This window comes from Ciconia boyciana, chromosome 2 (assembly GCF_034638445.1).
Source record: "Ciconia boyciana chromosome 2, ASM3463844v1, whole genome shotgun sequence".
Lineage (NCBI taxonomy): Eukaryota > Metazoa > Chordata > Aves > Ciconiiformes > Ciconiidae > Ciconia > Ciconia boyciana.
This window is the reverse complement of record NC_132935.1, coordinates 34,722,812-34,746,506: the sequence shown is the minus strand read 5'-3', so window position 1 is coordinate 34,746,506 and position 23,695 is coordinate 34,722,812. Positions and strand designations below refer to the sequence as shown.

Below are 23,695 nucleotides of genomic sequence, written 5' to 3'. Positions count from 1 at the left end.
GTTTGAGATTTATTTTTATTTTCAGGAAGACTTTTATGGAAATAACCTTGATTTTATTAGCTTGTGTTCTATTTTATACCACAATCAGAAAGAATGATTACATTTAATATGGAGAGCTGAACAATTAACAGAGTTAATAGTCTTAAAGATAAGATAGGAATGCTTTCTTTATGTGATCGTGAGGTCATCAGATTTAAAGAAAAAACACAGCTAAACCACATGAACAAAAACATTATTGTGTAGCTTTCTCTTTATTCACAATTACTGCAAAATTTATTCTGAAAAATAATTTCTCACTCAAATTCATTTAGCTGAAAGGAGTGTTTCGCAGTTTGACTAATTAATTATACAATTTTAAAACTTCCGCTACCTAAGGCTAATATTTACTAGCTGTCAGTAGTAGATGACTTAGAATTTGAAAGAGCATCTCATACTACAAGCTGCAAGGTCATTCAGAATTTGAAAAACAGTGCAGGTGTCCAATATGAAAAGAAACCTGATGTGTAGGGGTCTTCTGAATACTAGTGAACATTATAAACCTTGGACTGACATAGGACCAAAAGCTGTTCATCATTAGCTTCTTTCCTCAACTGCTCTAATTTCAGGACTGCATTCTGATCCACCTAAGGCAGAAAGAAAACATATTAATATTTTACAGTAGTCATTTAGAATACATTAATTGTTCATGATTTACTTGATGATGCCAAAAATCCCCCAGAAAGCAGATTTTTATAAATGCAAGATTTGACTGTAAGAAGTTTCCTTAGCAAAACATGAAAAAAATAGTATAAAGAACGGCTTTCCTATAGTGTACATTTTCCCATATTAAAAAATCAATTGAAATGAGTTTTTATATGACAGAAGTATGAAGGGTCAATTCATTCCCTCTCTTTAGTAGTCACTGAGGGGCCTGTTTTGGCAGCACTGAAGAAGTTCTGCTAACAGCGGTGGGAATAGCAGGATTTGATCATGTCATACATGATATCTTCCATCTTACATTCATTCCCTTATTTTAAAGTTACTCATATGCCAGAGTGTTTTGGGGACTGGAGTTTTGAAATAAAACTCAGCTAGTCTTAGATATGTTTGTATTTGTGCAGCATACAATTTTGGTATGAAAAAGCCAGAGATTATTTATAGAAAATCTTATCAAAATTTATGCACTAAGGAACAAAAGATAATTCTAGTTAACATGTAAACCTTTGTATATTATTTTGAATAGCTTATTTAATGCAATGAATCATTTGTCATGTAACTAGTAACTAGTTTTGTAGCAAACACTATACAAATACAACAAATTGTTGTAGCAAATACAACAAATTCTGCTACTGACAAAACTTTTCAAAATGAACCATCAGATAGTATAAAATGATTCCATCTTGTGATGAAACTACTGTGATTTCCTAAACAAATACAGGCTGTCAACAAATAGCTTTTCATCAATCTTAATTTACAAAGATACTTAGTATGCTTCTTTAAGAAAAAGAAAAAAATACTAGCTATGGTGAAAGACAGTGAAACTGTACACTTCCAGCACTGTGAAATGATACTGTGAGTAGAACTTCTTCCATGATTGTAGGCATGAAATATTCTAATATTTCAGTCATAAACTTAAATATCTTATAAAATTCCCGTATATTATTTGTCTTCTGTAGGGTATAGGAAGTATTTGTAGTTACATTGGTCATTAATAAATGTGCTATTCATATGAAGGCATTATAGGTTTGCCCTTTTTTAAGTAGTAACTTTTGCAGGTTTTTGATATCTCATTGAATATAATAATGGATGAGTGGTTTAAAGGAAAAGGAATAGCAGTGGGTTGCCCCTGTGGAGACCCTCCAAAATCTGCAGAGAATTTGTGCAAGCAGTAACACACCTGTAAATGCTCTTTGGTTTGGGGATAGCTCTGTGATAGCCACTTATACAAGAATCCTCTTGTCATAATTAGGCCACTGGCCTTCACTGGGGCCGGGAGGAGAATTGACCTGAGACTGCATCCATGTGTCCACAAGCAGACAGGATCATTTGTGCCTCTCAGATAGCCCTGGGGACTTGGAAATTAGAAGGATGAATTTCGGAATGCTTTTTTTCTAGGTCTTTTCCTGTAAATTTTCCTTTTTCATCAGTAGCTTGTCTGTCACCAATTGCTTTTCTTTTTTTTTTTTAATCAAGGAGTTTTTTGTGGTGCCATTTTGCAGCTACTTTTACTGAACAGCAACTGCAGGCATTCTTTCCATTTATATAAGCATTTTAATGCTCTATATACAGTTATTTGCTCTTAATTAAATGTAAACTGGACAGTTTTCCTATATATGTAACCTTTAATGTAACTGTTGGTCAGCAGTGTAAAGGGAAGTCTTCTGTAAAGAATTTTTTGAGAAGTAATAACATCTGAAATTCTTCTATCCAACATTTGAAAACACCTGATTTGCAAGTGAAATTCAGCAATTTTTGCACAGATTCAAGAGGCTTTACAGGAGGGTTTTTAACTGGGTTTGTACATGTCATGTGTACCAACTGATGAGCAGTGGACCTACCCAGAGGTTCTTCCTTTCAGAGAAGGTGAATGATTTTTTTTCCTTATGTATCTGAATGGTACTTAAAAACAATATGCTGCCATCACATCTTGTGTGAAGAAGAGTTGGAGCAGGAAGCCACCTTCTGAGAGTGTGCAAGGTCCGCTGCCTAGAGCCATCACAGCAACACAGTATGTGATGGAGGGGATCTATAAACTGCCCTTTCTTGCTACAGAGCTTGTGTTACTTGAGGCCTTGGTTAAGCGTGCCTACACAGCCAGCTCATTGCCGCTGTTAAAGAACGCTAACCGTTGTAAAAATGGGAGGTTTTGCAGCTGTCTTTTAAAATATGATGATGGGTGTTTTGGGTATGAGGATAGTCCATAATCGTATCACACTTCCTTATTGTTCTGAAGAGAGAGAGCAAAATGGCATATGAACCTACAGTCTCTTTACATAGAACAACCAGAGTGGTTTGTTTAGGACTATTTATACCACACATTGACAACAAAATGTGTAGCAGGCCATAGGAGATAGCTTCCTGCATGTCCTTAGGTTCACTCAAGAACTGTAACCAGTACAACTCCTGATAAGGTTATTCCATAAAGCATTCCAAGATTATCAGAAGGGTTGCACTGTATCATAAAAGAAAAAAAACAACAACAGGTAGAATATAGCATGCAGAAGCAGTTTTCCAGCTCCTCCCCTTGCAGCACGTAAGTGACACAGTTATAGTTAACTTTGGATTATCAATCACTGTGAAACAGAATGGGAAGGTTGTACATTTGAGCAGCTTTTTCACTGGTTTTGCATTCAATGATGAGGCTTTCGGAACCAATGCTAGACATGGAAATGGCAAACTACAGTGAAGTTTTAGATCCAACGTATACGGCACTGGAGTTTGAAACTATGCAAATTCTGTATAATGGCAATGGTGAGTTCTGCTCCGTGATGCAAAATAAGCCAGTTAACAGAAAAAGTGAAGTTTAGTAATGCTATAAGGTGTTAGCTAAACGTTTTATTAATGGAGCATTTGGGGGTTGTTTTCAAACTACAAATCTCTCTTTTACACTTCATCACTAACTCTAAGTTAGTAACTTTATAATTCTTTAACATTAAGGAAAATAAAAGAGAGATTATATGTAATAAAGTAACTGAACTGTACTGTCACCAGTCAGTTAATCAAAGGAAGAAAATGGTGTATTCAGCAGTTGTTTTATTTACTGTAAGACAAATGAATAACTAGTATTGACAGTTTGGACATGAAAGTATATTTCATATATAACACTCAGAAGGACAGGACAAAATGATCCAGAGGCTTATGAAAAAAAATTTGCTACTGTTTCTTGATGCCTAGTTTCTAATTGTTGGACTAATATTTTATTTATTTAAATGTTAATCTAGCCTTTCTAGGTATGTGTATATATGAACTAGAGTGGTTTTTTTAAAAGATCACATTGGCTTTCTAGAGATTATTGTTTAGCTGAGAAAAACTATTTGCGTTTGGCTAATGTAACAGTTTAACTTTTGGTGGAATTTTTAATGCAATAATTTTTTGAGAAATTGTATCAATAAGTTATGCTTGAAATAGGAAGCACACCAGTTCATTCTGCCATCATTAAGTACTGACAAAAAAAAAAGGAAATGTCAGTCTACTAAAGTGAAGAAAAGTATTGGGCAAATTAAACTACTCTAAAATGTCTTTCCAAATCTTCTAATATACTTAAAAAATAGTTTCATTGTATCATAAAGTATAATTCATGGATCTATTGGGGTACATATTTTTCAAAGGCAGAACAAATATTTAGTGATTTGCAGGAAAAATACTTAGCACCTGCATTTCCACATATTCCTGCCATATAGAACCTAAGTTAGTTTCTATTGTTGGGCTTGAAGTTTTATCTTAATTTCTGATGTTATTTTACAGCAAGCTTAGTAAACAGATGGTAGATTTGGTTATTGATTTAGGAAGAAAAAACAGACCTTTATGCCCTAAGTGATTTTGAAGCTATCAACAGTGATTATGTAACTTTTAGATTATTTCTCTGCTTTTTGTTCTAATATGGGTGATTTAATTGGTCGTTTGTTTTTTGCTGAATAGCACCCTTTCAGATCTGTTAATGTTACATAAAATGGGAAAGCAGATTAGGGAGGTTATGTTGTGTTGCATTATGTGTTGGTGATAGAGCTAGTTAAATTATTCACTGTAAGCGATTAGTGTAATAATTATTAGTTATTAGGTGTAGCCTTTTTCTGTTTAGAGTTTGCTTTGAGTTTAGCCTACATATTTTCTTATAGAATTTATAAAAAGATTGTCTTGGAGCTACAGTGCTAGTCTAGAACTGAAAGCTGCCTCTTATGAACCTTCCTATGTGTCTTTTCTAGTTGTCTAAATTAATTAGAAACATTCAGACAAGTTTAACAAGCCACATTCAGGCAGATTATGCAGTTCTGTTGAAATCAAAGAATTTTGCAAAATCAGGTCAATTTCCCAGACATTTTGTTTCAGAATAATACCAAGGAAAATAAGTATATCCTTATATATATACACAACTTATATTGCTGTGAGATACTTCTTCCTTAAATTTAAATATTGTATTTTTAATTATTCTCCTGTATCATTATGATGCAAAATTCCAAAACTCCAAAAGAAAGGTTTTATCTTTTTCTAGCTAAAGTAATTCTGTAACCCATTTTTAAAAATAATTTTCCAGTCATGACAAACTTACTTTTAATATAAAATCTTTACAGAACTGAATTCTTACCTTTAAGATTTCATTTTTATTTAATCCATTTTTAATATAATTCCTATCAATTATGTCTCTGTAAAACAGAAAAACATGTTGCTCCTTCTCTCTTTGTCTAAAGAACTCTGTTTAAATTGTAAGCTCTTTGGGACACAATGAAAATTTTATAATATATTTGTGTAATACATTTCAGTTGTATCTAGTACAATATGAATAATAATATGTATCAATATTAACAGTTTTACTTTTCGACCTATCTACTGTTCATGAACCCAGGTACTTGACTTTTGAATGCATATTTGAATAATTAATTAATGTGGCACTCTTTCCTCTCCCCGACTGAACAACTACAAATGTTTAGGGCATATTGAAACAGCTTTCCTTTCGTAAAACCAGAAGCATAACAGAAAAGGCCATTTTGCAATTATTTCTTTGAACATGTCTGTTAAACTTTGTGACTCAAAGAAGAATAAATATATCTGTTTTGATTTCAGGTGAATTTCTTCAGTATTGTTTACCATATTCAGTGACTAATTGTTAATCACATAGCTAACATTCTCTTGTGCAAGTAAAGTCTGCACCAATGTTCCTTTGGAAAGTTTGTTCAAGGAAATAAAACTTCGACAGTCCTCTTAACATGCTTTTTTTTTTTCATTAAGTATCGTGCAAAAACTGTCTTGTCTTTTTATTTTTTTTAATGTCACATATGCAGTTGTATCTTTGTATGGTAGTTGCCAGTTATTGCCAGCTCTTATAAGAACTGATATACGAGATCTTTGCCAGCTAACTAGGCAACACTGCTTTGTACCAAAGTTCCTCTTCATATTAGTAAGAATGTATATTTAATCATACATACAGAGTTACACTTTAACTTTTAACCCCTTTCAGTTGGAAAAAGTTTAGAATAAAATTATTTATTGTTGTGAACTTCATAAGTTCTGTTAACATCTCAATAACTTCGAAAATGTTCATCTGAATAAGAACCAGATGTAAAGATTAAGATATGCCGTGCTATATAAATAGTAAGTGGCAATTAAAAGAGAAAAAGGCAGAAAAAGCTTCCATTTAAGTACAAATTGTTCATGGGGTGGTTGTTGAAAGTCTTGTCGGTGGTTGTTGAAAGTCTTGTCCATAACTACGTGTGTTGCTCTTGCCTCTTCTCAGACAGTTCGGGAGAAGCTGTCAACATGAATGCTGCTGACAATGGGGTCAGTAGTCTCTGTGCAATATGTGGAGATCGAGCGACTGGAAAACATTACGGTGCTTCCAGCTGTGATGGATGCAAGGGATTCTTTAGACGCAGTATACGGAAAAATCATGTCTATACATGCAGGTATTTCAAAAGTTTGTCTAGAGGCACTAAATTAATGAATTTAAGCAAAAATTACATTCAGACCTTTTCAGAACTATGTCAGGGTGTTTTCAGCTTTTTCTTTAAGGAATTCTAACCAGCATTTTTGATGAGCATGTGGTTCATGGTAAATTCTTATGATTGGAAAAAATGTCTTTTTTTCAAGACTACTTGATATTACACATTCTAGATACTACATTCCAGATGTCTGTTGATATTGTTGATACCATTACATCACTCAAGAGCTGTTTCACTCTTTTATTTATGATTACAAAGGTCATCTCCTGGGAAAAAAAAAAAAAAGGAAAAATTCTCATATTTTCACTGGCAATATGAAAAGTGTAACTGTTTTCTAAAAATTCTTTTAATTTTTTTTTCTTATGATGGCAGTTTCTGAATAGAAAGTCTAAGATTTATCAGTCTTGTTTTAGGGCTGTACAAGCTCATCTGCACATCTTCCCACTGTGAGTGACACACTGCTCTTTTGAGTGACCATTTTGCCCCATGTCAGTCTGAATGGCAATCTGCTAATTTCTGGATGTCTGGCTGCCCAGATTTTCACACTGCAGGTCTGTGCACCATGTTTGACAAATTGCTCTGTGCATACACAAGTCCATAAAATGTCAGTTTTAAGCCATGCACAGAAATGTGGAAACCGCTGTGAGTTTAGACAAATCACTAAAGGAGAAAACTTTTTGTAAGAATGGCTTGTTACTGAAAATGTTGTTTGCTGCACTCTTCCTTTGTTGCTTAATGCTCTTGTAAGGAAATCTCTCCCTTATAGACATACCACAGTGATACAGCATAGACATATCCTTAAAGTGGTGTGATGAGCTGATATAAGTGATTTCAAGAAGAGCTCTGCAAAACATAGATCTGTTTATATAGCAAACACATGACCAGCAAAAAGGCAGAAGCAAACAGGGAGAGGAGGGGTTGGCTCATATACATTCCCCTTAGGCACACCTGTAGATGTACATGAGAGCTTGGGTAAGCCTTTTTGCAGTGTCATGCTCTGTGTGTTTCCTCATGTCTTTATTCATTGTGTGGTTAGAAAATTTTCCTCTCATTTCCTGTTTAGGTTCTCATCTGTAATGATACACATAGCTTGTTCATTGGTATCTCCCAGAAGGGGTAAATTTTGCCAACCAAGGGTACTGGATTTGCAGCTAAGGGCTCCTCTGTTCCAGTAACGCTTGGCATTTTCCTTGATTGTCCTTTCCTTTCTCTATTTGTAGCTTTTCTTCTTTTTTTTCCCCACTGCCATTTGATGCAGCCAGTTACTGACATATCTCACAAATAAACTGAGGTGTAAATGATGCACATGACACCAACATTTTCCACACTTGCCCATTCCAATGCATATATGTGTGTATACACACACATGTATTACTGCAAACTGAGCAGGTACGAAACACCTCTCAAGACAGAATAATAAAAAATAATAATTATAAAAAAACAGAAGAAGAAAGTTTGTGGTTATAGACATTGTTCTGACAGGTCAGATTAGTTGGGTCTTTTTTTCTTCATAATCAGGGTGCTGCTATATTAGTGCTTTATACATTCACCTTTTTTTGTCTCTGATAGATTCAACCGGCAATGTATTGTTGACAAGGACAAAAGGAATCAATGCAGATATTGTCGTTTAAAAAAGTGTTTTCGAGCAGGAATGAAAAAAGAAGGTAATAGAATCATTTATTATTTCATATACAGAGAGAAATAATCTGAATTAGTTTTAAAATGTAATAAAAATTCTAAAAAACTCCAGCAGAATAATTCAATGGAAAGTCTACTATAATACCTTCATGACGGAGAAATGCTTTTATATTGAGGTGAAATATGCGTCATCTAATTTTCAGGTGGGTAAGCAGTTCTAACACTTTGAGCATTAGCGAATCTATGAGTTTAAAGTGAATTTGCAACTGTTTAATCCATGAATCCTGGCACCAAAATTCATTGATTTCTAAGTGTTGAGCCATATCCTGGAAAAGTTCAAAGTATGAGATTTTAATTTTCATTTTTACCAAATTTGAGTGATAAAATCTCTATCTGGGATTTTGTTTCTACCCTACCTAAGTAATGACAGTGCCAATTTACTGGTTCTTCCCTTAAATTTAAATGTTTGAAGCACTTAAGCCAGAGGAAGGAGCGTGAAGTTGAGCGAAAAAGTGGTGGTGAGAACAGTAGTGGTAGCTGTCAGTGGAGTGTCCACATTAATTGAAAACATTTCTAATCTCATTAGGGCTTAATACAGGAAGATTGTTACTTACGCATCTCACTGACAGACATGAAGAAACATGGGTGTCACATTGATCCTCCTGTCAAAGTGGAATGTCCAGATGACCACAAGAGCAGTGCAATAGCAAAAGAAAGGCAGTGGGAATATCAGAGGATTTTTGTATCGGGTTGTTGGGACTGTTGCTTCACTGGCAATTATGATATAGAGGCAAAAGGCATCCTTTTCAAAAGGATGGTTCAAAAAAGCACTCAAAAATGGTTCTTCCATCACAAACTTTGCCACCTGTTTTGTTGGGAGCATGGTGTATCTGCCTGAAGGCCAATCTGCAATGTGAGGTGCGCAGTTCTGTACTGTAACTAGTCTATAATATTTTTAGTCTATGCATAGCTTTCCTAAGATAAAGGAAGCTGTTTCTTTATGCTCTTATATATCTATACTATAGTACTGCTTTGCTAGTGGTCAAGTTTTGGTGTGAGGTAAAATAGATTTTCTCCTTGCAGCTGGAGGGGGATAGTCTAAACAGCATTACACTGTGTATGTAAGAAACAGGTTTGCTAGTTCTTGTGGATCTCCTTGAACACACTTTAGCCTTTTGGAATTTGAGCCATTAAAATCAGTAACATATATATATTATCCATCTGACATGAAGAAAAGAGAAGACCTGTGTGTCCACAGCAGCCCTAAAAGTTTTGCAAAAAGCAGAGCCTCACAGACTTTCAAACCCTGGAATTAAAGAACAGTTTAGCTCAGAAGGGACATCTGGAAATCATCTAGTCCAGGCCATTTAAAGCAAGGCTAACTTCTAGGTTCAGTCAGGTTGCTTGGGACCCCGTCCAGACAGGTTTATACAGTCCCTGAGAGGGGAGATTCCACAACCTCTCTCAGCAACTTCTTCCAGTGCTTGACCACCCTATTGGGAAGAGTTTTTTCTTATATCTAATTGGAATGTGTCTTACTGCAGTTAGGGTAGTGTCCATTGCCTCTTGTCCTTTCACACTGTGCATCTAAGAAGAATCTGGCTCCATTTTCTGTAAACTACAGAAATTAAGACCTGCAACTCTGCCTTGGTCCTCTCTTTTCCACATAAACAAAGATGCCCCGCTCTGCTTCACCTTTTGTGTCTTGTGGGTTGCATCTCCATAGCCCTCTGCTGGACACTGCCCAGTTTTCCAGCATCTTTTGTGTACTGGGGAGCCTAAACAGAGAAATAATCACTTCTCTCAACATGCTAATGCAGCCCAGTGCATAGCTAGCTGACATTGCCCCAAGACACGCTGCTGAGTCATGTTTATGAAGGGAAGATATATATCCTGCACAAAACTTTTAACCTAATTTGCACCCCTCTGCCTCCTCTGGTCCCACTACCTATAAAACTTCCATTTTTCATTGCGTCCGAGCCGTGTTTATTCAAGGCTTCCCAGTGCTAAAATAATTCAAAACGCTAAACTGTAAATTTCACTGCCTGTGTGTTGTTATATACCTCTCTACACCATCAGGGGATGTCTCATAGCATAAGTGTAGCATAGTCTATATGATAGTTTCTCAGCTTGTTTCTAGCAAATCGCTTTCTTTTCTTCAGGGTGAGGGTGAGAAAGGCTTCAGCTATACAAGCCCTCTTTGAGCAAATATTCCCCCTTCCTCATGGAGTCTCTGTTTAAGGCAATTTTAGCATGAACTGACAAAAAGACTTTAGCAAGACAGACAATCCAGTCTAATAATCCAAAATTATGCATACACAGGAGAAAATTGAAGCATTTCCCTATGACTCTCTAATGAGAATCTCAGTGACTTTCACTAGTGACTGTCAGAATAGCTTACTATTTTTCTAATACTAATCAGCGCTGACCTTATTTTAATTATCTATGTAGCACTTAAGCTGCTGAGATTCAGTGAATATTTTTTTCTCCATTCTTTTAAAAAAGGTTATATTTTTTGTTTCCTGTCTACATGAACATTTAGCACTTTGTGTTTATCACTGCACAACATTTCTTACTGTGACCTTAATAAAAGGCCCATCAGTGAGTGTCCTTGGCAAAAAGTTAGTACACCTCTGGAATAAACTATATGCATTGTTCAGATAAACCCTGAAAACTATTCAGTGTATAGAGTATTTTATTTTTTTATTGAAGCCTTTGGTAGTACTCCTAAATTCTGTAATGCAGATTGTTTCCCGCAAAATAGCAAACATATCTTTGGAAATAAAGCTGCTGCTCTTAAAAGATGATGAGATTCCTTGTGCAATAAAAAGATTTTGATCAGCACAATTCTTTTTATTTTTTCTTTTCTTTTCTCCTTGGCCTAACCTTGGACATGGTCTAGGTTTTAGAAAAATCTGATGGAAAGTTTTACTTTTTCTTCTTCCTTCAATTCAAAAGTAAGCCTTGTTGCTTCATAAGCCTTGCATGTGCTGATTAAGGATTCCTTATCCAAAGCCCATTCAGCTGCCTTTTTTTGGACCCCATGAGACAAAACTTACCGGCCTGAAACTTTTTTGGTGCCTTTTTTTTTTTTACTTAGTTAATGTTCTGTAAACTGCCTAGGAATGCAACATCACTAAGGAGGAGCATGAGATTTAAATTTCAAAATTATCTTACTAGTGGATTAAGTTCATGATTCATTCCTGTTTCAGGGTTTCTCACAGGAGGGCAGGAGTAGGGCTTTCACACTTCCTCTGACTGAGACATTTTGTCAGTGGTGGTGCTGTACCTCTTGACCTGTTCAGCAGTCTGGAGATGTCCATTTCTACCATTATCATAAGGCCTCACTTATTAAATTGGTTAAAATAACAAAACGACAGCATGTGTTCGAGTTCAAAGGCAAAAACAGGTTTTACTGTAATAAAGCCAGTCACAAAAGTGCTGATAATTCAGTATCTATCTACAATTAGTTATACGTAGTTTTTACAGGCAAACAGTATACCAATAAAGACCATAAATATGTATCGTCATCCTTCCTCATTACTCAGAGCTAAAAGCACAAGGTCTGTTTTGAATGTCATACCTTTTGATTCTTATAGTTATCTAGTAAACTTCTGAAATTATATTGTGTGGCAATGTCTACAAGTCAATAAATGAGATTATTATTCTTTTCCAGCTGTACAAAATGAACGGGACAGGATAAGTACGAGAAGAAACACTTTTGATGGCTGCAACATTCCCTCTATTAGTACATTGTCACAAGCTGAGACACTATCCCGTCAGGTACTGAGATCTACCACAAAATTATTTGATGACTTTAAGACCATTTTTTCTAAAGTTAAATACTATTCACTTTCTTATTGTATTAAATATAATTATTGAGATTACTTTTTTTCTACTTCCAAACTGCACCCAGCTTCCTCTTCCCAATGAAAGAATGAGTAATAGAACACATTCTTAAAGAAAAGTCAATAAAAACATTCTACTTTGTCCAGCACAATATGTCCTAGGCACCTTTCTTAATAAAGCTTTATGGTTCTTACTGCTTTTAAATCAGTTGTTGTCTCAGGCAGCTGGTGGCATCTATCTATCCTGAGGCTGGCTTTCCCAGGAAAAATTAAGGAAAAAATTGTTCAAAGCCATTACATTCAAAAGGGTGTGGACACTCATTTCCTTACATTCTTTTGAAAAATGCCATTTTTAATATCCTTAGACATTATAAATAAGGCAAACAGAAATGTTCCAACTGCAGAGTCTATTCACATCTTGCTTTTAAATTTTCTTTGTCTCATCTGAACTTCATTTTCCTTTTTTTTTTTTCCCTATCCAATCAATTGCTGAATGGAACAGTCTCCAGTCCTTTTCTGCACCTCAGATAAATCATGGTCATTGATTCTGCATTCTTGCACCTCTTACTAACTTACTTAGAATTTAACTGCCACCGTTATGATTTCATGCTGACTGATTTATACATCCCCAAATGTTTTGTAATCTCATCCTTTATCAGCATCTCTCTTAGGGTGGAACTGTCTGTAAAGAATTGATGCAGGAATTACTGGGTGATAGTCGTTGGCACATATTGCATGTCTGGGCAGACTAGATGAACATAATGGACCTTTTTACCTTTCATACCTATACAGTATGAAAAATATACCTATCTTTACCTCCTTAGTAATTCTTTGAACTTGCTTATTGTGCTTTTTTTGTGTTACTCCCTTAATCATTTCCAACTGGTATATGCAATTCAGGAATAAGAGCCGTCTTAAACAGAATCACCTCCTCACCCTTCCCTGCCACAAAGTTCTTTTCAGCTGGTAGATTCCTGGCCTATAACATTGTCTTGTGTATAGCCACAAATTTATTCTACTTATTAATTGGTATGTTGTAGTAGGAGAGAATTGCTCCCACTATGCCAAGCATATGTGAAGATACAGTCTTGGCCTCAAAGACCAAGGTCTTCGGTCACATTAGTGGACCACATTAACATGGTGGAAAAGCGTTAAAAGTCCTTGTTTTTCCCACAATTGAATAGGTCTATAAGATGAGTTCAGTCCTGAGGAGAGACTTGGAGGAGGTGGTAGTGTCACAAATAATTGGCCAAGTCCTTCAGCTGTGAAATGAGGAAGAAGGTGGCATTCATCTCTTTTAAAGTTTTCATATTAATATAGGGAAAATTAATTACTTCGCCCCTGAAGATCCCTTACGGGGGGAAATTGTCCAAGTACAATGTTTCTCCTACAGACCCAGGAGAGGCTTCCTGGATTGTGTAAATATGAAAGGGATATGCTGGACTCTCGTAGCAGTAAAGACATGTGTTTAGAGATGGTTCTTAGGATGATAGGGATATAGTATTATATTGTCATGTTCATCAAGTCATTAATGAGTATAAGTTGCACCGGGAGAGGTTTCATTTCGATATAAGAAAGAAATTTTTTACAGTGAGAACAATCAATCACTGGAACAACCTTCCCAGGGATGTGGTGGAGTCCCCATCACTGGAGGTTTTCCAGATGCGATTGGACAGGGTGCTAGATAATCTCATCTCGTCTCCCTTTCCCACAAAAGGTTGAATGAGATGATATTTCGAGGTCCCTTCCAACCTGGGCTGGTCTATGATTCTACGAAGGCAGTGACTGCCCTGTTGCACCCCAGAAGTGAGAGGCAGGTTAAAGCAATAGAGAAATAGAAAGAGGAAAGTTCGCATCCTTGTGAAGAGATGCGACCCTAGGATTTCATAACGAACTCCATGGGAGTCATCCCATGAATCCCCAGCAGAAGCTCACCAAGTAATTTCAGCACAGAGTCTATAGTTTGTCCTAGAAGATGTAGTTTATAGAGATGCATAGCTTTGATTAAAAGATATTAAAGGAAGGACAATGTATTAAGTTCATGAGTCAGTAAGTCTAATGGTTAAACAATCTGCCTGTTCTTTACCTTCTTGAATTAACTTCTTGTTGGTGTATGGTGGTATCTTTTTCTCGTAGATCAGAGCACCTCCTGCTATCAGAACTCTCTTCTCTGTGTAGTTACTTTTGAGTCATGATCAAGACTCCTCTTACTCTTCTGGAAAAAATGAAATATGTATAATTTCTTTAGTCTCTTTCTGTACTGAAGGTTTTCTAGACTGAATCATTCTGGTAGCTTTCACCTGAAGGATATTCAGTATTTTCAACTTTGTTTTTGTAGAACAGATGGCAGAATGGACTCATGATTACAGCAGGGATTTCACAAATGCTCTGTCTACAAAGAGACAATACCTCTAACCCTTTTCCTACACGATAACCTTTGAATTATGTGTCTGAGGATTTTTTCACCTGCCTGGCTGCTATATTTCCCTGAGAACTAATGTTCAGCTGGTTAACTGCCATTAATATCTAAGCTGTTTTCAGTGTTTTAAACTACTGAATTATGTAGGAAGCACTGAGCTTTAGTTCAGCAGTGCAGCTCCTTTTGATGACCAAAGGATAATAGGGTTTCACCACAGATCCCACTGGGGGATTTAACATGGATCTAGGAATGAAGGGGATTTGGTAGGAGTCAACCAAAATAGCATCCACCATCCTGAAATTTGTAGGTACACAGTACTGGAAGATCAAATAATTTTTTTTGGAGCGGGGAAGATAATCAAACTAAAGAATTTCCCAAGTATGCTTTCTGTAATAAAACATAAGGTGAAAGTCAGTTTCATGGGCCTTGTACAGTGGTGGGGTTTTGTTGCTGTTGTGGTGGGATCTTTTTCTTTTTCTTTTTCTTTTTCTTTTTCTTTTTCTTTTTCTTTTTCTTTTTCTTTTTCTTTTTCTTCTTCTTCTTTTTCTTTTTCTTCTTCTTTTTCTTTTTCTTTTTCTTTTTCTTTTTCTTTTTCTTTTTCTTTTTCTTTTTCTTTTTCTTTTTCTTTTTCTTTTTCTTTTTCTTTTCTTTTTTTTCTTTTTATTTTTATTTTTATTTTTATTTTTATTTTTCTTCTTTTTCTTTTTCTTTTTCTTTTTCTTTTTCTTTTTCTTTTTCTTTTTCTTTTTCTTTTTCTTTTTCTTTTTCTTTTTCTTTTTCTTCTTTTTCTTCTTCTTTTTCTTCTTGTTTTCTTCTTTTCTTTTTCTTCTTTTTCTTTTTTCTTCTTTTTCTTTTTCTTCTTCTTGTTTTCTTCTTTTTCTTCCTTTTCTTCTTTTTCTTCTTCTTTTTCTTTTTCTTCTTCTTGTTTTCTTCTTTTTCTTCCTTTTCTTCTTTTTCTTCTTCTTTTTCTTCTTCTTTTCCTATTCTTTTTCTTTCTTCTTTCTTTTTTTTCTTTTTTCTTCTCCAGTATGATAGCACCTATAAACTGACCTCTTCTCCGGCTTGGTTTTATCGTAAGTTGTCTTTCCTGCCTGGCTTAAGAGCAAGCCTGGTTTTGTTCCTTTCCTTGAAAAGTCATTAAGAATTTCAGGATTTGGCTCAGTGATTATGTGAAAGTGCCCCAGCTTCAGGCCCAGAAGATATTGCTCTCTTCTTATTTCACAGAACACTGTTCACTGCAGGTGGTCTAATGCACACTCATATCCTTTACATTTGCTCTGAAATGTCTCAGGCATCTGCCTATACTGCTGCTTCATCATTACAAACCATTCTCCTCCAGGCACTAAAAAAAACCTGTTTTACCTTCTAAAGTTAATGATACTTATCTTTTCACTGGAAGAACATGCTACCCCTTTATCTCTCTCTTTCTTTGCCCTTAATGTTACTGCATGCCCCTATGAGCTCTTCTTTTTTTCTGAAATGAAGTAAATGCCAACCATTTTAAAGGAATAAAAAAACCCACCTCCCCCCTACAAATAATAAGGGCTCTGGTATATTTAAAAACAGTATTTTGGAATAAGAAGATATTGTATCATGATATGAATAGTGTCATTTTTAACATACTGTAATAGACACTGGTAATATTTATAATTTTAAAATTTTATAATTTACATGCAGACTAATGGTCCATATGGTCAAGGAATTTCTCAAGAGTATGCATGATTACTGCTGCGATTTTTTTTTAAATATGCTGTTAACCAGTGAAAATGCAATTATATGAAAGTTAACATTGCTAATTTTTTCTCTCACTATGGCCAGATCTCAATCTCCAGTCCTGGTGCTAGCACTGACATAAATGTTAAGAAAATTGCTGGTATTAGTGACGTCTGTGAATCTATGAAGCAACAGCTTTTGGTCCTGGTCGAATGGGCTAAATATATTCCAGGCTTCTGTGAATTGCCACTGGATGACCAGGTATAAGAGGAGACCAAAGAGAGAACTTTAATTACTGTCCTGTTATTTTTGTGATATTTAAATGTTATGATTAAACACTAATTTTTTGTCTGATCAAATAGAGCTGGGTGCTAGACCCACCATCTTAAAATTTTGTAAAGTTTTGAAATTGCACCACCACAGAAAAATAGAGGAAATTGATAAGGCTCAAGCACGTTAACAAAAGCAGCAGCAAACCAGTATGTCTTTCAGTGTTTTGTGCTTTCTGTATTCTTTTGGAAGCAGAGATACCAAGCTGCATGCAAAAATGAAAACAATCTTCTAAAAAAAAGCCATGTTTTTTTCTGTCCTTGCAGAATATTTATTTCAAGTTCACCTTTCATTATAATATGGTTTAAGACAGTGTGTTATTTAATTTGAAGCAGGTCTTCTCTACTTGCAAAAAATAAAAGCCATTAGAATCTCAAACAAATGCCAAATGTACTGGTATCAATCCATAGCAAATAATCTTTCATATAATACAATGTACTAAAATTACATTTTATATAATGAATGTGGGGGAAAAAAGCATCAAACCTTGAAAATTCTTAAGGTTTTTTTATGACAGAGTTCTGATCTATCATCACATCTGTAATATATCCTAATATATCACTGGGTTTCAGAGTAAGTTGTGCTGGCACACTCAGAACCAGTGTCTCCACATTGTGGTAAGCAGTTCTTTCACCGGCTGCCTGGGCAGGAGGTTAATTCACAGCTCAGGATCTCTTGATTCCAGTCCACCAAAATCTGATTCAGCTTGAAAAATGACTCTGTGAAGTGGCATTGAGTAATTCCTCCTTTTTGCCTCTTCAGTCTCTCAGTTTTTAACAAAATCCTACAAGGAGGGTTAGATCATCCTTGGGTTTGAGACTCAAATTGAGCTCATTCCCTCTTATACTTTTCCTCAGGAATATGGAGGTGTTTCAGGCCACAGGAGACCGCCCAAAATAGGAGCTTAATGATGTCTTTGCAGACCCACAGAATATGATATGTGTGCACAAGCTCAACATATCAGAATAAGTTAAAAATCTATTCATGTGAAACAAGGAGAATTTTAAATGCATCAGTTACACAAGGGCAACAAAAGGAAGCAAAAATATTGCTGTTTTTATTGTTAAGATGGCATGAAGGAAAAGAGAAAGGATCAGACCTCTTTAAAAAGTTCTTGTCTGTATTAAAAAAAAAAATCAGCTTAGAAAGATAGGCTGAAAACACCCCTGCAGTACTTGAAGAGTACATGTTGGGAAATACTAAGGAACCTTAAGTACCTTAGAAGAGTAGTGACAAAGGTATTAGGAGTTAAAACAAATGCCACTTTTGCATTTGTGATAGCCTCTTTCTAAGGGACATTATAAAACAAACCATCTGGTTTTGAACAAACAATTCCTGATCTGGGAATCAGCCTGATTTACAAACCATAGAGCAGGCCAGAGCAGATAAGTTAACTCTACTGAGAACCCGAAAAGTCTTAACACATTAAGTATCCCTAGGTGCTGTGTACCTTTACATCACTCATAAAGTATTGCCTTGGATTCGTAAGAAAATAATTACTTGGCAAGAGAGGGGTTCCTTGAGGAAATAGAGGCTAGCACTGAAGTTTCAAGCAGACATGAAAAAAAAGGAAAGTAAATAGGTGACAAAGGGTAAACTAATGACCACATTTTTAAGTGCCTTCCTGGTATGAATCAGGTTTCTTTGTTGACAGTACTGGATATTTTAGCATGCCTGGCTTTGTTGAGGAAAAAGCTCTTTTAAATGCCACATAAATTTTTGGTTCAAGCTTAGAAAAATGAAACACTGATAGTGCTGAATTTACTGTAACAGTTCATTCCAGCCCATTGGAGTCTTTAGCATCAACTTAAAATTCCAGATAAAACTTTGTTAAGGGAATAGGCACTAGGAAATAAATGCAAGTATTGTATTTATTGAGAAGTATTTTGCAGAGCCATATGTTTAAAATCTAGACCAAATGCTAGAAGTGACAGAGGATGACAATTTAATTATAGTGTGCTGTTAGTACAGTGTTAAGGTTTTTATATTCACTTTACGTTTTACATTAGAATCTTAACAGTCTTAAACATGTACCTGTAGCTGAATACACTCACGGTAATATGCATCCTCTTTTCTTTTGCCCTTATTGGAAATTACTGCTTTATATTCTAATGAATCTGCTGTTTTTTTCTTGAGGTTGCCTTACTAAGAGCACATGCTGGGGAACACCTGTTGCTTGGAGCAGCAAAACGGTCCATGGCATATAAGGACATTTTACTTTTAGGTAAATATTGGTTTTGTTTTAATTAATAATGATGATGTTATAGTACATTAGCAACCATGTAATCACTTAAGTGGGACAACTGTTCTGGCACAGTCAAAGCAATGCATTCTGTGAATGCTAAATAGCTATTAATGACATAATGTCACGTTCCCTGTTCCAGCAAAAGCAGGTGGACAGTTTCCTGTGAGTTAATATGGCTAAAGGTTTATTGGATACCAGAAAACACAAATTAAAGGAGTTCAGGAACTCCCTTATTGTTCCTGACAAATTGTTTCCTTACATTAGCATCCTTTCTGCACCTTTGTCCCATAAAAAAACAGAACAAAACAACAACAACAAAAAAACCCCCAACTTTGCTTAAGAGAGGAGCAGCCAACCTGTGGCCTATGTACTAATTTCAGTCTTCATTAAAATAATTTATCTGGAGCTTTCCCAAGAGCCCTTCAGACATAGTCAGAGAAGATCCTACAGGCTAGAAAATTGGATAGCCTGTTCCCTGCAACTCACTTTCCCAAGAGCCCTCTCACTGCTTCCTTGACAGTCGCCACGTGGCCAACATATAAACAGCATGCCTGTTGTCCCCTGCCATGTGGGAGATGGGTGCATCCATGACATGGTGAGGAGCCACACCAGCATAAGCATATTCTTGGTCACTTGAAACGGCTCCTTCACTGGGTTATAGAAAGAGAGCATGGCTGTTAGGGAAGGGGACGTCATCGTGTGGTGGAAGCATGTCTTCCCTTCATTCACACAACACAGAGGGACAGTAATACGATGAGAGGTGTGCCTGTGTGCATAGTGATGTGATGAAGTATTTGTTAGCGTTGTTTGACACAATACTCTGCCAGTCTGTCGTGGTTTAACCCCAGCTGGCAACTAAGCCCCACACAGCCGCTTGCTCACTCCCCCCTGGTGGGATGGGGGAGAGAATCGGAAGGGTAAAAGTGAGAAAACTCGTGGGCTGGAATAAAGACAGTTTCACAGGTAAAGCAAAAGCCACGGACGCAAGCAAAGCAAAACAAGGAATTCATTCACTCCTTCCCATGGGCAGGCAGGTGTTCAGCCATCTCCAGGAAAGCAGGGCTCCATCATGTGTAATGGTTACTTGGGAAGACAAAATGCCGTCACTCTGAACGTCCTCCTTCCTTCTTCTTCCCCAGCTTTATATGCTGAGCATGACAGCATATGGTATGGGATAGCCCTTTGGCCAGTTGGGGTCAGCTGTCCCAGCCGTGTCCCCTCCCAGCTTCTTGTGCACCCCCAGCCTACTCGCTGGTGGGGTGGGGTGAGAAGCAGAAAAGGCCTTGACCCTGTGTAAGCACTGCTCAGCAGTAACTAAAGCATCCCTGTATTATCAACACTGTTTTCAGCTCAAATCCAAAACATAGCCCCATACTAGCTACTATGAAGAAAATTAACCCTATCCCAGCCAAAACCAGCACACAGTCTGAAGCACACCCTGCCAAAAATGGTCTCATTACACATGTGCAGCACTTGGGCTGTTTTGTGAGAAAATGCACAGGATTTAGACAGGATTTTTGATGTGAGGCAAGACTATGCAGAATATGGACTCAAACTGGTTTCTTCACCGGTAGTGTGGTACAGCGGGGTTTTCCACTACTTGTCCTCCTTCCTCTTTGGGCCTGCCTTTTCATAGCTCTTAATCAACTTGAATATCTTTTTACACATATCATAACATTAAAGGGACAGGAAGGGCTTGTTCTGGAGATACTACTCTAACCAGCAATCCTTTCAAATTAAAAACTATACAAATTCCCTTCTTAACCTAGTTCTTTCTCTAGATACAGTTTTACTGACAAATTTAGCAGAAATAAAAAGGAAATATTTGCAGTTTTATTAGGATTAGTAGATAATAAGGACAAATAATGAGAAAATAATAAGCAAAATAATGAGAAAATAATAAGTAGAAAATTATAGTCAACATCACCAATATCAGCATATATACTGAAAGAAGAAACAGTTTGAGGCTCCAAGGCTTATTTCTGATATTTGGAGGTAGATATCTGTATAGCTTATGAGTAATTTTGGCATGGATCTCTTGTGATTTAATCATCCGCTTTTCTTTCAAAAACTGCTTGGTGGCTGCTGGAAGCTCTGTGGCTTTTCTGCTGTTCTCACCACTTAAGTTAGATGATTTCTGCACAGAAAGTGAATTAAGATGCCATGGTGGAGACTTCCCCAAAATGAAAATTTAAAATTAAAAAAGCAGGGAAAAGTCATTCTTTACTGAAAATTTTAAGATGCTTCTAAATTTTGCTAGGAGTAGCAGAACCATCTGTTAGAAACATTGCTGATGCCTCCTCTGGAAGAAGGCTTCTTTGTCCAATTGTCAAATCTTGATCATTCAGCTTGGGATATATTATTTTAATGGGGGAAGATGAAATTTTAAGATCAGTTTACCATTATATTTATCTATTATGTAAAGATAAAGGCCTACTTGCTCCATGCTTGTGCATTCAAATATGGACCTCAGTCTTGTGGACTAATCAGTAACTGTACATGTTAGCATATTTACATGTACAGATTATTTACTGGGTGACAGCTGTATTTTTCACATATACTCTACTTGCAAAGAACAGTTTTGTATGAAACAAAGGAGAGTTATTACTTAAAAAAAAATTAAACTATTTGATTAAACAAAATAAAAGGTGCTTTTGAAAATGGGCTACATCTAGTATGTTACATCAAAGTCTTTATATCAATCCATATGTTGGTATTCTTTCTCTCCAAGGCAACAATTACATAATCCATCGCAACAGTACTGAAGTAGAGATCAGCCGAGTGGCAAATCGGATTCTAGACGAACTAGTTCGACCCTTCCAGGAAATTCAAATAGATGACAATGAGTATGCTTGCTTGAAAGCAATTGTGTTTTTTGATCCAGGTACCTTTTCAAAAATATATCTCATAATTATTGTACACATGACTATATTGAAAGTAATTTTTGTTGATGTAGTATCTGCTGATGTTATCTAGCTGGATGGAAAAGAATAAAATGAAAAAAAGTAAGATGCTCCTCCCAAATCATAATCTGCCTTGACTTTAAGTTTTTGTCATTATTTAAGATGCAAAGGGCCTGAGTAATCCAATGAAGATTAAGAACATGCGGTTCCAAGTCCAAATCAGTTTAGAGGATTATATTAATGACCGTCAGTATGACTCCCGAGGCAGATTTGGAGAACTTCTGCTTCTACTGCCTACACTCCAGAGCATCACTTGGCAAATGATTGAGCAAATACAATTGGTTAAACTATTTGGAATTGTTAAAATTGACAGTTTGCTTCAGGAAATGTTACTGGGAGGTAAGCTAAGAACTTGTTAAATTTACCATGTTGTATTATGTTGAATTTAGCATATTGGGACATTGAGGGAATCATGATGTAAGCAAGCACTTTGACCACTGCCTTGCTGGCTGAGCTTTGAGTCATATGATTGTTAGCTAAAGCCTTCTTGTCTTGGCTGCTCATCTTGTTACAGTCCTACAACCTCAGATTGTGCTGTGTACTTCTCAGTCATTCCTGGGTATCTAGACATACAACTCCCTAGGCAGATGGAAGAATTCTTACAAATATTTCATGAAATCCACTGTTAATGCAGTCAAAACAGTGAAAATAAACACAGCGCTGAATATGGTTCAAGTCTGGTTATACTGTTTAATGAATACCCAGAGGCAATTATTCAAATTGCCAATCAAAATATTTGCTCTACGGAAATGTAATTATTGCAGTATAAGTCGCTGGCAACAACATGCTCTTTTGAATTGATATGTGCTCATGTTATTTTTGCAGGTACTTCTAATGATGCCAGTCATCTGCATCACCCAGTACATCCTCACTTAGCCCAAGATCCATTAACTGGCCAAACTATCCTCATAAGTTCAATGTCTGCTCCTGTACATACAGAACAGATTTGTAAGTAATTGCAAGTTAGCCTTCTGTCATAACATTTCACTGTTACAGTTAAAAATATTAATTAGAATGGTGGCCTGTCAGTGTTCATAGAGGTATTTCATCATCATTCTTAAACTAAAATAATTGTGCATTAAAAATGTATGTATATAAACAGTGTTAAGTGAGAGACTTTGACCTGAATTTAATCTAATTTTAAAAATTCAGCACCATTCTGATGTATCATTGGTTTCATGTGCACAATTTTTAATAAACTAAAAATTCTGATGATTAAAATAGCCTAGTTACCTAGCATGCCAAATGTAACAGAACTTCCTTTTGGGGCAGTAGTAGGTATATGTGTATGCAGAGTAGGCCAGAATATAAAAATACGTAATTCTTTCTATATTATTTTTCAGCAACTCCAGAAACTCCATTACCTTCCCCTCCACAAGGCTCTGGGCAAGAATACAAAATATCTACAAATCAGGCTTCAGTCATTGCACAGCAATCTATTTTGAAACAAAAACCATTGTGATAATGTTCCTCTGTCTGTCTTGCTCTTCCTTCCTTCCTTCCTCCCTTCCTCCCTTCCTCCCTTCCTTCCTTCCTTCCTTCCTTCCTTCCTTCCTTCCTTCCTTTCCTTCCTCTCCCTCTCTCCCTCCTTTCCTCCCTCTCTCCCTGTCTGTCTCCCTCCCTCCCTCCTTCCCTCCTTCCTTTTTATGCACTAGATAAATTGGTAGGACACTTGCACATTTAAAATCTCAGGATGATAAAGGAAATTATTTCCTCAGCAGCCACTACTGTGGGTGTTTCTTAAAACACCTCATGATTTGGCAAGTAATACTCACTGTTCTGACTGCCGCTGTGTGACATACAACTGTAACTGTGGACACTGCAGTCTGACAAATATGTATAGAGGTTGATATTATTTTTAGATCTTTTAACTGCACAGTTTAATTTTTATTTCCTGTTTCAGTTGT

The 23,695-nt window shown here is 36.2% G+C and overlaps 1 protein-coding gene across 1 annotated transcript in view; it reads left to right on the top strand.

Annotated features, from left to right (window-relative positions):
* The window catches only part of HNF4G (hepatocyte nuclear factor 4 gamma), a 34,754-nt gene extending 11,444 nt beyond the window's left edge, over positions 1-23,310 (top strand). The window contains exons 2-10 of the mRNA XM_072851223.1: positions 6,428-6,596; positions 8,202-8,296; positions 11,947-12,053; positions 16,356-16,511; positions 18,717-18,804; positions 21,557-21,709; positions 21,891-22,127; positions 22,614-22,736; positions 23,132-23,310. Of these exons, the coding sequence (XP_072707324.1) occupies positions 6,451-6,596; positions 8,202-8,296; positions 11,947-12,053; positions 16,356-16,511; positions 18,717-18,804; positions 21,557-21,709; positions 21,891-22,127; positions 22,614-22,736; positions 23,132-23,250 (1,224 nt within the window). The 5' untranslated portion in view covers positions 6,428-6,450 and the 3' untranslated portion in view covers positions 23,251-23,310. The remainder of the gene's footprint in view (positions 1-6,427; positions 6,597-8,201; positions 8,297-11,946; positions 12,054-16,355; positions 16,512-18,716; positions 18,805-21,556; positions 21,710-21,890; positions 22,128-22,613; positions 22,737-23,131) is intronic.
* The last annotated feature ends 385 nt before the right edge of the window (positions 23,311-23,695 follow it).